General features: G+C 41.9%; 1 protein-coding gene across 1 annotated transcript; it reads left to right on the forward strand.

Annotated features, from left to right (window-relative positions):
* The first annotated feature begins 7,436 nt into the window (after positions 1 to 7,436).
* Positions 7,437 to 12,284, forward strand: LOC307134005 (uncharacterized protein). The gene is made up of 5 exons (XM_079829426.1): positions 7,437 to 7,540; positions 7,634 to 7,663; positions 8,078 to 8,147; positions 10,410 to 10,596; positions 10,762 to 12,284. Exons 1-5 carry the CDS (start codon positions 7,491 to 7,493, stop codon positions 10,917 to 10,919), a joined length of 495 nt encoding a protein of 164 aa, XP_079685552.1. The 5' UTR covers positions 7,437 to 7,490; the 3' UTR covers positions 10,920 to 12,284.
* The last annotated feature ends 569 nt before the right edge of the window (positions 12,285 to 12,853 follow it).

Here is a 12,853-nt window from a genome sequence, read left to right on the forward strand (position 1 = left end):
TACGAGAGACTGGACTTCTCCCCTGAGAGCCAAGGTGAGTTACAGCTTTGATCTCTCTGAATTACTCTTGCTCTCATTGTAGAATCAAAGTCCAAATGGCCTTTTCTTTACTGCAAAACATTAAATGGTTAGTTCACCCAAAAATTATTCGTTCATCTTCGGAACACAAATGAAGATATTTCTGATGAAATCCCAGAGCTCTCTGACCCGTCCATAGACAGCAACACAGCGTCCACTTTAAAATAGTTTAAATAGACCATGCGACTCCAGAATTTGGCGTACACAACCTCTGATATTTGTAGTCTTTACTGGCACTTTGCGCACCATTGAGTGTAGCTTTGGAAAGGGAACAAGACAGAAACATCATTCATCTGAACATACAACTGCAAACTAAACTAAACATGCATTTAATCCTAAAGTCTGACAGAAGATGGTACGATATCTGTTTCTAAGTCTGTATTGTATAAACTGATATAATCAAATAGTGGTTAATAGAGAAACATAACAGGAATTAAGCATTAAAAATACTATACCAAAATTCAGAAAAGCTGAATGGCATCACGTAGTAATAAAATAACATTAAATTTGCTGTAACCACAACTAAATGACCAAGAAGCACAGAAACAATGATAAATCAGATTGTTGAGATATTGAGTTGGCTCTTACACATTAAACTGTTCAACTTTAAATAGTAACTTTAGTCAAGTCAACTTTATTTATATAGCGCTTTTAACAATGCAGATTGTTTCAAAGCAGCTTTACAGTGTTAAACAGGAAAATAATGCAGTTAATGCAGTATAAATGCAATTTAAAAAAAGAGGGATTTCACAAGCAATTCACAAACACAGGACCCTACAAATAATACTGACAAAAAAACAATTTTTTTGTACTTACATAAATTTTGATTACTTGGTGGTTGCAGTGCAACGCCCCGTAAAGAGAGAAATACGAAAAAGAAGGAGAGGGAGCGACAGCAGGCAGCCAAGGGTAGCAGCTCACTTACTTCATGGATCAGGCCAGTTTGTAGCAGGGAAGAAGAAAAGGAAGGAAGTAGTAATTCAGATGTAGAGAGAGAAGCGATAGATGATGTACAAGAATTTGCTGGTGAACAAGATAACGGAGCCTCTGCAGGAGAGTTACCAGAAGGAGATGCAAGAGAAGAAAGCCAGTATGGAACTGCTAGTGTAGATCAGGAGAATGTGATGGAGACCGGTGCAGGAGAGTTACCTCCAGACGAAACAAGAGAAGAAAGCCAGTATGGAACTGCTAGTGTTTAATAAACCCTGATAAACCCTAAATAAATAATAAACCCTGATAAAGATAAACCCTGTTTATCTATATTATCTAATTATCTAATATTATCATTATGTTGTTATTAATCTTGAATAAATCTACAGCTTTTGAGACTATTATTTTGTGTTATTGAATTTGTCATGAAGATGTGACCATTTCTTCCTTTTATGCAGGCTTACTAAATAATCTTGATATAAAAAAGGGAGGGGGGTGCCCTTTTTCAGTTTCAGCACAAGCCCCTCAAAAGGTCTGTGCACGGCCCTGAGCATACATGTTGCTGATTTTGATGATTTAACGAGTTTAGCCAATTCTTCTTCTCCTATAGCGGTGAATGAGTGTGTGTGTGTTTGTGTGTGTGTGTGTGTGTGTGTGTGTGTGTGTGTGTGTGTGTGTGTGTGTGTGTGTGTGTGTGTGTGTGTGTGTGTGTTCTCCTATAGCAGTGAATGAGTGTAGTTTTTCCTCAGTGACACTACAATGCTCTGTCTGATGTGATACTGTAGTAGACGCTGCATGGTTAAAATTTTCTTCCTAATATTATCAATCTGACATGTAAAGAAGTTCATAAAGTCATTACTGCTGTGCTGTTTAGAAACATCAGAGGTTGAAGCTTTATTTTTGGTTAATTTAGCCACTGTATCAAATAATTACCTAGAGTTGTGGTTGTTTTCTTCCAAGAGAGTCGAGAAATAAGCAGATCTAGCAGTTTTTACGGCTTTTCTGTATGTGATCATGCGCTCTTTCCATAAATTACGAAAGACCTCTAATTTTGTTTTCTTCCAGCTGCGCTCCATTTTTCTGGCTGCTGTTTTAAGGGCCCGAGTGTGTGTGTGTGTGTTCTCCTATAGCAGTGAATGAGTGTAGTTTTTCCTCAGTGACACTACAATGCTCTGTCTGATGTGATGCTGTAGTAGACGCTGCATGGGTTAAAATGTTCTTCCTAATATTATCAATCTTACATGTGAAGAAGTTCATAAAGTCATTACTGCTGTGCTGTTTACAATCATCAGAAGTTGAAGCTTTATTTTTGGTTAATTTAGCCACTGTAGCGAATAAATACCTTGGGTTGTGTTTGTTTTCTTCCAAGAGAGTTGAGAAATAAGCAGATCTAGCAGTTTTTACGGCCTTTCTGTATGCGATCATGCGCTCTTTCCACGAATTACGAAAGACCTCTAGTTTTGTTTTCTTCCAGCTGCGCTCCATTTTTCTGGCTGCTGTTTTAAGGGCCTGTGTGTGTGTGTGTGTGTGTGTGTGTGTGTGTGTGTGTGTGTGTGTGTGTGCTCGTTGTACCACGGCGTTGGACTATTTTCTTTAATCTTCTTTTAAAGCGCAGAGGAGCAACTGTGTCTAAAGTACTGGAAAAGAGAGAGTCAATAGTTTCTGTTGCAACATCGAGTTCTTCTATACTATCTGGGATGCTGAGCAGATGCAGATGCACTCTCTTGGAAGAAAACAAACACAACCCAAGGTATTTATTCGCTACAGTGGCTAAATTAACCAAAAATAAAGCTTCAACTTCTGATGATTGTAAACAGCACAGCAGTAATGACTTTATGAACTTCTTCACATGTAAGATTGATAATATTAGGAAGAACATTTTAACCCATGCAGCGTCTACTACAGCATCACATCAGACAGAGCATTGTAGTGTCACTGAGGAAAAACAGATGGCAAGATGGCGCCGCCGTGCTCGGTCGCCGTTCAGGTCGCTCCGCTAAGACTTTGCTTTTATTTATTATTCTACTCTCTTTTACTCTCTATTTTTTCCAACGGATCATCTGCTTTGATCTGTTACGACAGCAAAACACTTCTGGAAATTGGTTACCGCTACACTGACCTGTTTCAGGACACTTTCTCCAATCTTCCATCTGAGATTCGCCGGGACGCCGAGTTGAACAATGGCCACTCGAGTCGACGGCGAAGATTCAAAAAACACCGCGGGAAACGCGCTGGGATCCGCAACAGACTGAGAAAAAGAGCATTCAGTCCTCCTCTCCCGAGCATTTTGCTCGCAAATGTCCAATCCTTGGAGAATAAGATGGACGATCTTAGAGCCAGGATAAGTTTTCAACGGGACATGAGAGACTGCAACATCTATTGTCTGTCCGAAACATGGCTCACGCCAGCGGTCCCGGATACAGCCGTGACGCCGTCCGAGAACTTCTCTGTTTTTCGGATGGACAGAACAGCCGAGGCCGGGAAATCTAAAGGCGGTGGAGTGTGTTTCATGATAAACAAGAAATGGTGCGATCCTAGGAACATCTCCATTCTTTCGCGATCCTGCTCGCCTCACTTGGAACATTTAACTCTCATGTGCCGGCCTTTCTACCTGCCGAGGGAGTTTTCCTCGGTCATCGCTACTGCCGTTTATATTCCACCACAAGCAGACACGGGGCTGGCTTTATCTGCCCTCCATGATGTGACCAGCGGCTTCATAAACAAACACCCCGACGCTGCTTTCATCGTCGCGGGTGATTTTAACAAAGCAAACCTAAAGAAAGTATTGCCAAACTTTCACCAGCATGTCTCCTGTCCCACACGAGGAGCAAACACACTGGATCATTGCTACTCTCCGTTTAAGAACGCCTACAAAGCTCGTTCACAGCCAGCTTTTGGCAAATCGGACCATGCCGCCATTTTCCTCACACCGGAATATAAACAAAGGCTCGTTCAAGAGCCCCCGGTGAGGAGGGAAGTCAAACGCTGGTCATCCCATTCAGAGATCACGCTACAGGCAGCTCTTGATGACGTCGACTGGGACATGTTCCGCGCGAGTTCTGAAGACGTCAGCGAGTTCACAGAAGTGGCGCTCTGCTTTATTAACACACTGACAGAGCAAGCCACACAAACAATAACTATAACGTCCTTCCCTAATCAGAAACCGTGGGTGGACAGTTCAATTCGCACTGCAGTAAACTCGCGCACCACCGCTTACAATGCCGGTCTCCAAACGGGGGATATGAGGGAGTACAAAGCTTCATGTTACGACCTCCGGCGCGCCGTTAAAGCCGCAAAACTCCGCTATAAAGACCGAGTGGAATCTCATTTCCAACTCAACGACTCCCGGCGGATGTGGCAGGGACTGAGAACCATCTGTGCTTTTGGAACTAAATCCTCTGCAGAGGTGAGAGCTGATCCATTGCTGGTGAACGAGTTAAACTCTTTCTACGCTCGCTTTGATGGTAATCGCGGCAGCGCGACTCCGGCGAGTGACGCGTCAGAGAGAGTCCCTCAGAGCAGCAACGGTCACGTGATCTCTGTCTCGGAGGACGAGGTTCGGAGGGCACTCAAACGTGTGGATGTCAGGAAAGCTGCTGGGCCGGATGGTATTTCAGGTCGTGTTCTGCGGTCCTGTGCTGATCAGCTCGCAGGGCTCTTTACATCCATATTCAACGAGTCCCTTGCTACATCTGTTGTCCCCACCTCCTTCAAACGATCCTCCATCATCCCTGTACCTAAGATCAGTAAACCCTCTTGCCTAAATGACTATCGTCCAGTGGCTCTCACATCTTTAGTCATGAAGGTCTTTGAGAGACTCATTAAAAACAACATTTGCTCCTCCATTCCTGACACTTTGGACCCTCTTCAGTTTGCCTATCGTCCCAATAGATCGACTGAAGATGCCATTTCTCACGTCCTTCACTCCTGCCTCACTCACATCGACAGCAAAAGTGGGAACTATGTCAGGCTGCTATTTATTGACTATAGCTCAGCCTTTAACACCATAGTTCCCATTAAGCTAACACACAAACTCCTGGATCTAGGCCTGAATTCTTCTCTCTGCCTCTGGATTGAAGATTTCCTCACTGGCAGACCCCAGGCGGTGAGAGTAGGCCAGTTCACCTCCACCTCCATCACCCTGAGTGTTGGAGCTCCACAGGGCTGTGTGCTGAGTCCCCTGCTCTACTCTCTCTACACCCATGACTGTTTGTCCACACACAGCTCCACCTCGATCATCAAGTTTGCTGATGATACTGTTGTCCTGGGTCTCATCTCCAACAACAATGAGACGGCATACTTGGACGAAGTGGAGCAACTGACATCATGGTGCCAGGACAACTGTCTCTCTCTGAATGTTAACAAGACCAAAGAACTGATTGTGGACTTCAGGAAGAGACAGCATCGGTCATACTCCCCTCTCATGATCAGCGGGACACCGGTAGAGAGAGTGAGCAGCTTCAAATACCTGGGAGTGAACATCTCCGAGGATCTGACCTGGACTACACACATCCAGACACAGGTGAAAAAAGCCAGGCAAAGACTGTACCACCTGCGCCAGCTGAGGAAATTCAGGGTTTCACCAGCCATCCTGAAAACTTTCTATCGAGGGGCGATAGAAAGTGTCCTGACTCAGTGCATCACAGCGTGGTACGGGAACAGCACCAGTCACGACTGCAAAGCCCTGCAAAGAGTGGTGCGCTTATCCGAGCGCATCTCAGGCTCAGCTCTCCCGTCTCTGCAGGACATCTACACCAAACGCTGCAGAGGTAGAGCTACTAAAATCATCAGAGACATTAATCACCCTGCAAACTCTCACTTCACCCTGCTGCCATCTGGTAAGCGCTTCCGTAGCCTGATGGCAAAGACTGAAAGACTCAGGAGGAGTTTCTTCCCCCAGGCCATCAGACTCCTGAACTCAGTCACGTGACTCACTTCACCCCCGCACACACATAAACATACAGTCTTTTAACATTAACATCCACATACTGCAATTGCACTGCACTTTACGTCCCTATTGTTACTGCGTAACAACCTGTAATAAACCTTGCACATTATACTTCTTTATATATACATATTATATATTTTATGTTAACCACTTATTTTTAAGTCTACAGTTTATCTCACTTATCATATCCACATATTTTTTTATATTTTTATTTTTATCTTATTTCCTATTTTTATCTTTTACTTGATTTATTTATAATTCTACTTATGTTAATACTTTTTATTCTAATTTTATTCTATTTCTATTTAATTTCTTGTAACTGTTATTTGCACTGTCCATGGAGCGGACCTGTTTACATTTCACTGCCAGTTGTATATTGTGTATATAACTGTGTATGTGACAAATAAAAACTCTTGAAATCTTGAAATCTCTTGAAATCTTGAGATGATACTGATGAGGAAGATTATTTAAAAAGCAATCTTTAGTAGCGGCAGTGATTGTCCTGCCATTTTTGAAGCGAGGGGGCGGCTTTGCAACCGTAGCTAAATTAAGTATACATGAGAGGTAATGATCTGAGATGTCATCGCTCTGCTGCAGAATTTCAACGGTATCAACATTTATTCCATGTGACAATATTAGGTCTAAAGTATGATTATGGCGATGAGTGGCTCCTGACACGTGTTGCCTAACTCCAATAGAGTTTAGTGTGTCTTTAAATGCTAATCCCAATGCGTCTTTTTCGTTGTCTACATGGATATTAAAATCACCAACAATTAGTACTTTATCTACGGCCAGTACTAACTCTGATAGAAAATCAGCAAATTCTTTGATAAAGTCTGTATTATGCCCTGGTGGCCTGTATACAGTAGCTAACACAAATGTTGAACGGGTTTTATCATCTACACTACATAGCGTTACATAAAGCACCAAAACTTCGAAGGAATTATATTTGAAACTAGACTTCTGAGTAATACTGAAGATATTATTATAAATTACAGCAACCCCTCCCCCTTTACCTTTCAGACGCGGCTCATGTTTATAACAATAATCTTGGGGGGTGGACTCATTTAAGGTAATGTAGTCGTCAGGTTTTAGCCAGGTTTCTGTCAAACACAGCACATCTAGATTATTATCTGTAATAATATCATTAACAATAAGCGCTTTTGGGAAAAGGGATCTAATATTCAGCAACCCAAGCTTTATCAATTGTTCATCTGTATTATATCTTTTGTTTATTTTTTGGATATCAATTAAATTTTTACTGTTGAATGGTTTTGATTTTTTTTGTATTTGCTAATCCAGAGAACAGACACAGTCTCTATATGATAATATCTAGGTGAAAGAGTCTCTATGTGCTGGGATTTATCTGACTCCGGTGACGTGAGACAGCAAGCAGACGGTCGGTTTAACCAGTTTGTCTGCTTCCTGACCTGGCCTTAGTAACATATTTGAATATTATTTCCTGCTGTGTGTGAGGATCATAAGAGGTTAGATCAAGCTGATGATTGGCTCTGATTCCTCTGTTCCATTATAGATGAGAAGAAAGAGAGAGGAGATGAACATGGAGCGTTATAAGATCAGAAGGTAAAACACAACTTTTGTAATTGTAATGTGTGTGTGTACAGTAGGGCTAACACACATCAGAGTAAAACACACGTTTGATTTCGTTTTCTCTAGATGGCTTAAAAACCTGAAGAGGATTCTGAGGTAAGTTGATCTAATAAATCAAATGTAGCTGATGAGAGCAGATCAAATAATGTTCTGAGAACAATGTCAATGTTTTGCTCAAGGCAAGTTTTCAGTAACTGTAGAATACAGTAAAAATATGTTTGGGGTAAAAGTGCTCTTGTTGTTCACTAGAAAAATCATATGAATTATTAATAAACAGAATAAAGAGCCGTGCCAGTGAGTTCAAGATTATCAAAACTAAACAAACTAAAATGTCTTTCCCACAAACTATTGTCACATCAATGTTTAATAAAAAGAAATGTGTTAGTTCTGTAATCACACACCACAGGAGTGGTGAAAGCTAAGGTTCCTAACTTTGAGCTTTTAGCCCTAAACAAGACAGCTTCAGACAAATCTGCAATCATTTGTGTGTTATTCCTTTGGTTTGACTAGGGTCATGATCAAGAGCAGAACGGAGTTTCCTGAGGGCCGCATCGATCGATCGTCAGCGTTTCCAGCTAAGGTGTGTTTCTGAGTCCTTCTCTTTTGTCGTGTGACGGCCTCATAGGCAAGCACAGGACACAGAAGGCATTAGTTCAGCTCTTGTCTCAGGCCCTCTTGTGGAAGAGCTAATGAACTTTCATTAGGATCGTACTCATGGCAGACAAGGACCAGTGTTTCCACACAGTATTATTAAACATTAAACAAACGACTGTCAATCATTTAGGAGGGAATATATGGAGAAAATCTTTTATTTTTATTTGTAATAAAATACAAATATTAAATTAATAATGTACTATTAATGAAATAATATACATAAAAGTATGAAGTGTTTCTAAACAAAAAATGATTGATAAATCTCACCCCACACACACTGATCTGGGCATCACACACACTGATCTGGGCACCACACACACACACTGATCTGGGCATCACACACACTGATCTGGGCACCACACACACTGATCTGGGCACCACACACACACACACTGATCTGGGCATCACACACACTGATCTGGGCACCACACACACTGATCTGGGCACCACACACACTGATCTGGGCACCACACACACTGATCTGGGCACCACACACACTGATCTGGGCATCACACACACACTGATCTGGGCACCACACACACTGATCTGGGCATCACACACACACACTGATCTGGGCACCACACACACTGATCTGGGCATCACACACACACTGATCTGGGCACCACACACACTGATCTGGGCATCACACACACACTGATCTGGGCACCACACACATTGATCTGGGCACCACACACACTGATCTGGGCACCACACACACTGATCTGGGCATCACACACACTGATCTGGGCACCACACACACTGATCTGGGCACCACACACACTGATCTGGGCACCACACACATTGATCTGGGCACCACACACACTGATCTGGGCACCACACACACTGATCTGGGCACCACACACACACTGATCTGGGCATCACACACACTGATCTGGGCACCACACACACTGATCTGGGCACCACACACACTGATCTGGGCACCACACACACTGATCTGAGCATCACACACACTGATCTGGGCACCACACACACTGATCTGGGCATCACACACACTGATCTGGGCACCACACACACTGATCTGGGCATCACACACACTGATCTGGGCACCACACACACCGATCTGGGCACCACACACACTGATCTGGGCACCACACACACTGATCTGGGCACCACACACACTGATCTGAGCACCACACACACTGATCTGGGCATCACACACACTGATCTGGGCACCACACACACTGATCTGGGCACCACACACACTGATCTGGGCATCACAGACACTGATCTGGGCACCACACACACTGATCTGGGCACCACACACACTGATCTGGGCATCACACACACTGATCTGGGCATCACACACACACTGATCTGGGCACCACACACACTGATCTGGGCACCACACACTGATCTGGGCACCACACACACTGATCTGAGCACCACACACACTGATCTGGGCACCACACACACTGATCTGGGCATCACACACACTGATCTGGGCATCACACACACTGATCTGGGCATCACACACACACTGATCTGGGCACCACACACACTGATCTGGGCACCACACACTGATCTGGGCACCACACACACTGATATGGGCACCACACACACTGATCTGGGCACCACACACACTGATCTGGCACCACACACACTGATCTGGGCACCACACACACTGATCTGGGCACCACACACACTGATCTGGGCACCACACACACTGATCTGGGCACCACACACACTGATCTGGGCACCACACACACTGATCTGGGCACCACACACACTGATCTGGGCACCACACACTGATCTGGGCACCACACACACTGATCTGGGCATCACAAAATTAAGTTTTTAATTAAAAATAAACTTTACCCAAAAAGTCATAGTCATCTTACATTATTGTTTGTCCACAAGAGTTCAGCAGAGACACTCAATGGAAGATATTCTGAAACTGGGAGTTATTTTGAGTTTAAGTTGAAAGAATGTGACGTATGTGTTTAAATTATTATTTATTTATCGATAAAATCTAGTTATTTAAAGGTAAATAAAATAAAAAGAACACAAAGCAAAAAATATTCAAATGAAATAAGCTTTCTGGACAAAAAAAAAAGAGTGTCATTGCGAAGGATTTGCTACCAAGTGTGAGGGAAGGATGAGGGTTAATAGTATAATACAATAACTGTTACCTCAAATAAACAACCCAGAAGCTTCTTTCCTTTTGCAGAACAACCAGCTGAACGCTAAGCACTCAACCGAGACGGCATTACTGCCGGTCACTCTAGCCCTGCGGATTGCTGAAGCTGATTCCAGACCATCAGTCCTCCTGGATCTCTCTGTGAATCATCAGATTCCTCTCTCATCACTGGCCATCACAGGGACTCCGCTCCACTGCTTTGAGTCCCATCTCACACGTAAGTCTTTCTGGGTTCCCTGTAGAGGGGTGGGTATCTGCCACAGGGGTTCCTCAGGGCTCAGTGCTGGGACCGCTCCTCTTCTCCATTTACACTACATCACTGGCACATGGCTTCTCATACCACTGCTATGCTGATGACACACAACTCTTTCATTCCAACCAGATTATCCCACAGTAGCTGCACAATTCTCCAGATGTGTGGCGAACATCTCAGCATGGAGGAGAGAACAGCTCAACCTGGCAAAGACAGAAGAGATCCGACTGTGTTTCCATCCAGGGCCGGACCGTAGCCTTGTGTTTCACCATAAATGCTTTAGCTGACATTATGAGCCGTGGATCTCCAGGGATCCAGAGCATTTAATGAAGATGTGTGTTGATTTCAGTAATCGGGAAGCAGCCGTCAAAATGACACTTCAACGAATTTATGATTCTAAAATCATCTTCATTGAAGATCTGTTTTCTAAATATTCAAATATTCCTGTAGATGGAACTATGTCTTTAAAGATTTTGAAGTATATAAATGATAATCTAAAGGAATTTGAGAAGATTGACTTTAAAAAACAGTTTTCTTTTAGCATTATTGAGTTTAAAAATGGGTCACATAAATTAATCGGACCCTTTAAACCAAAGCCAAGACAAGACAACGCAAGTCAACGAAACAGCAAACGCTGTCCTGATTTACAGCATGCTGAAGAACAAACTATTACAGCGACAGAAGAATACTTAAGTAACGTTAAGAAGAAGCGACAGATAAAGCATATATTCCATTTCACTAATTACAGTCCCTGTGTAGACACAAAAGATCACAAATCTTGTATGATTATGTTAGGTCGTTTCGCTCATAAAATTTGCAGAACTTATAACATCAATTTTCCCATTTACTGTAGGGACGTTTATGGCGCTACAGGGAGAGATATATTAAAGGAGCTACAGGAACTGATTAGACAGAAACATCCTTTGATTATATGGACATTACAATGGTTAAAAGATATGATTAACAGAGAACACCGAAGATCAAAATTGAGATTTTCAGAGATAAATCAAGTCCATAAAAAGAAAAAAAACATCATCCATAATATCAAAGTAGAAATGAAGAAAACAGCAGATAAGAAGAGTCTGGATTTCCTCTCTTCTCTAGATAGATTTGAAATTGAATTTCCCGTTGATCCACTGACGTTAGAGGAGTTGAAGAGCTTTGGAGAACGACAGGCCGATCGGATGAAAACACACGTCAAGCTGAACATCAGTGAGGACATTAGGGAAAAGATCCGCTTGCTTTTTCATTCTAAGTGGTGTGAACTAGTAGATAAAGAATATATCTTTGCTGAAGGAGATGAAGGATTTAAAGCTAAAATATCTGAAGTTGAGTTTAAACATCTCAAGCTCTGTGATGTCATCAATGCATGTACTGTTACCTTCGCTTGTGATGATGTGAAGGCCATTACAGGTCATTATCATCTGACCAGAGTAAACGGGTTCAAAAGAAACGCAGATGAGATAACTCTAGCCTAATAAACATTGTAGCGGCAAAACAAGCTTCAAATTTCCAATTTTGTTTTGTGAGAGGTGATGGTGCAATACTTCTGACGCGTGCAAAATAGCACGAATACATCCAAAGAGGCTTGTTGATGTTTCAAAACGATAACTGAAGTTTATTAAATCAAAAATAAAGATGCATTGTAGCATAAATGCTGCTTTCTGTCTTTCCCCATGTGTACGGTCAAAAACTGTGTGCTCTTGCACCAGCGCCCCCATCCTGTCAGGTGTGGCATATCCTTTCAACTTTTCTCTCACCTATAGAGGGCACACACTCAAAGAAATAAACAATTAATAATACAACAACAAAAATTATATTTAAATGAACAAATTGATAAAAATGTAATAAACTAGTAACTATGGCTCCTACAAACACATACACAATACTTCAATAAAATACATTTAATTAAACGCAGTATGAAAATAAATCATATCAAACTAAGTAACTAAATAAATTAAAATAATTTTTATTTAAAAAAATAATTTTAAATTAATTTTAAGATAATTAAAATGAATGAATGGAGGGTGTGCGGACTTAAGAAAGCAACCATACATTGGTGCTGTTTTATTTTCTTCATTATAATCATTAGTCATTTATGTAGTTGTCGTTTGATTTATCATTTATTCATATTATTAGTTGATTTACATCATTTTATTCTTTTGTCATTGTATGCTCTGTTTTATGTGACTTATTTTATTTATTTTCTCTTGTTTAATGT

The sequence above is a fragment of the Gobio gobio genome (assembly GCF_949357685.1).
Source record: "Gobio gobio genome assembly, chromosome: 11".
Lineage (NCBI taxonomy): Eukaryota > Metazoa > Chordata > Actinopteri > Cypriniformes > Gobionidae > Gobio > Gobio gobio.

Bases quoted from the DNA above. Each gene is read 5' to 3' on its own strand.
- LOC307134005 (XM_079829426.1), top strand. From the start codon at position 7,491: ATGAGAAGAAAGAGAGAGGAGATGAACATGGAGCGTTATAAGATCAGA. The intron at 7,664-8,077 runs GTAAGTTGATCT...TGGTTTGACTAG, and splicing joins AACCTGAAGAGGATTCTGAG to GGTCATGATCAAGAGCAGAA. The intron at 10,597-10,761 runs GTAAGTCTTTCT...CATTCCAACCAG, and splicing joins CTTTGAGTCCCATCTCACAC to ATTATCCCACAGTAGCTGCA.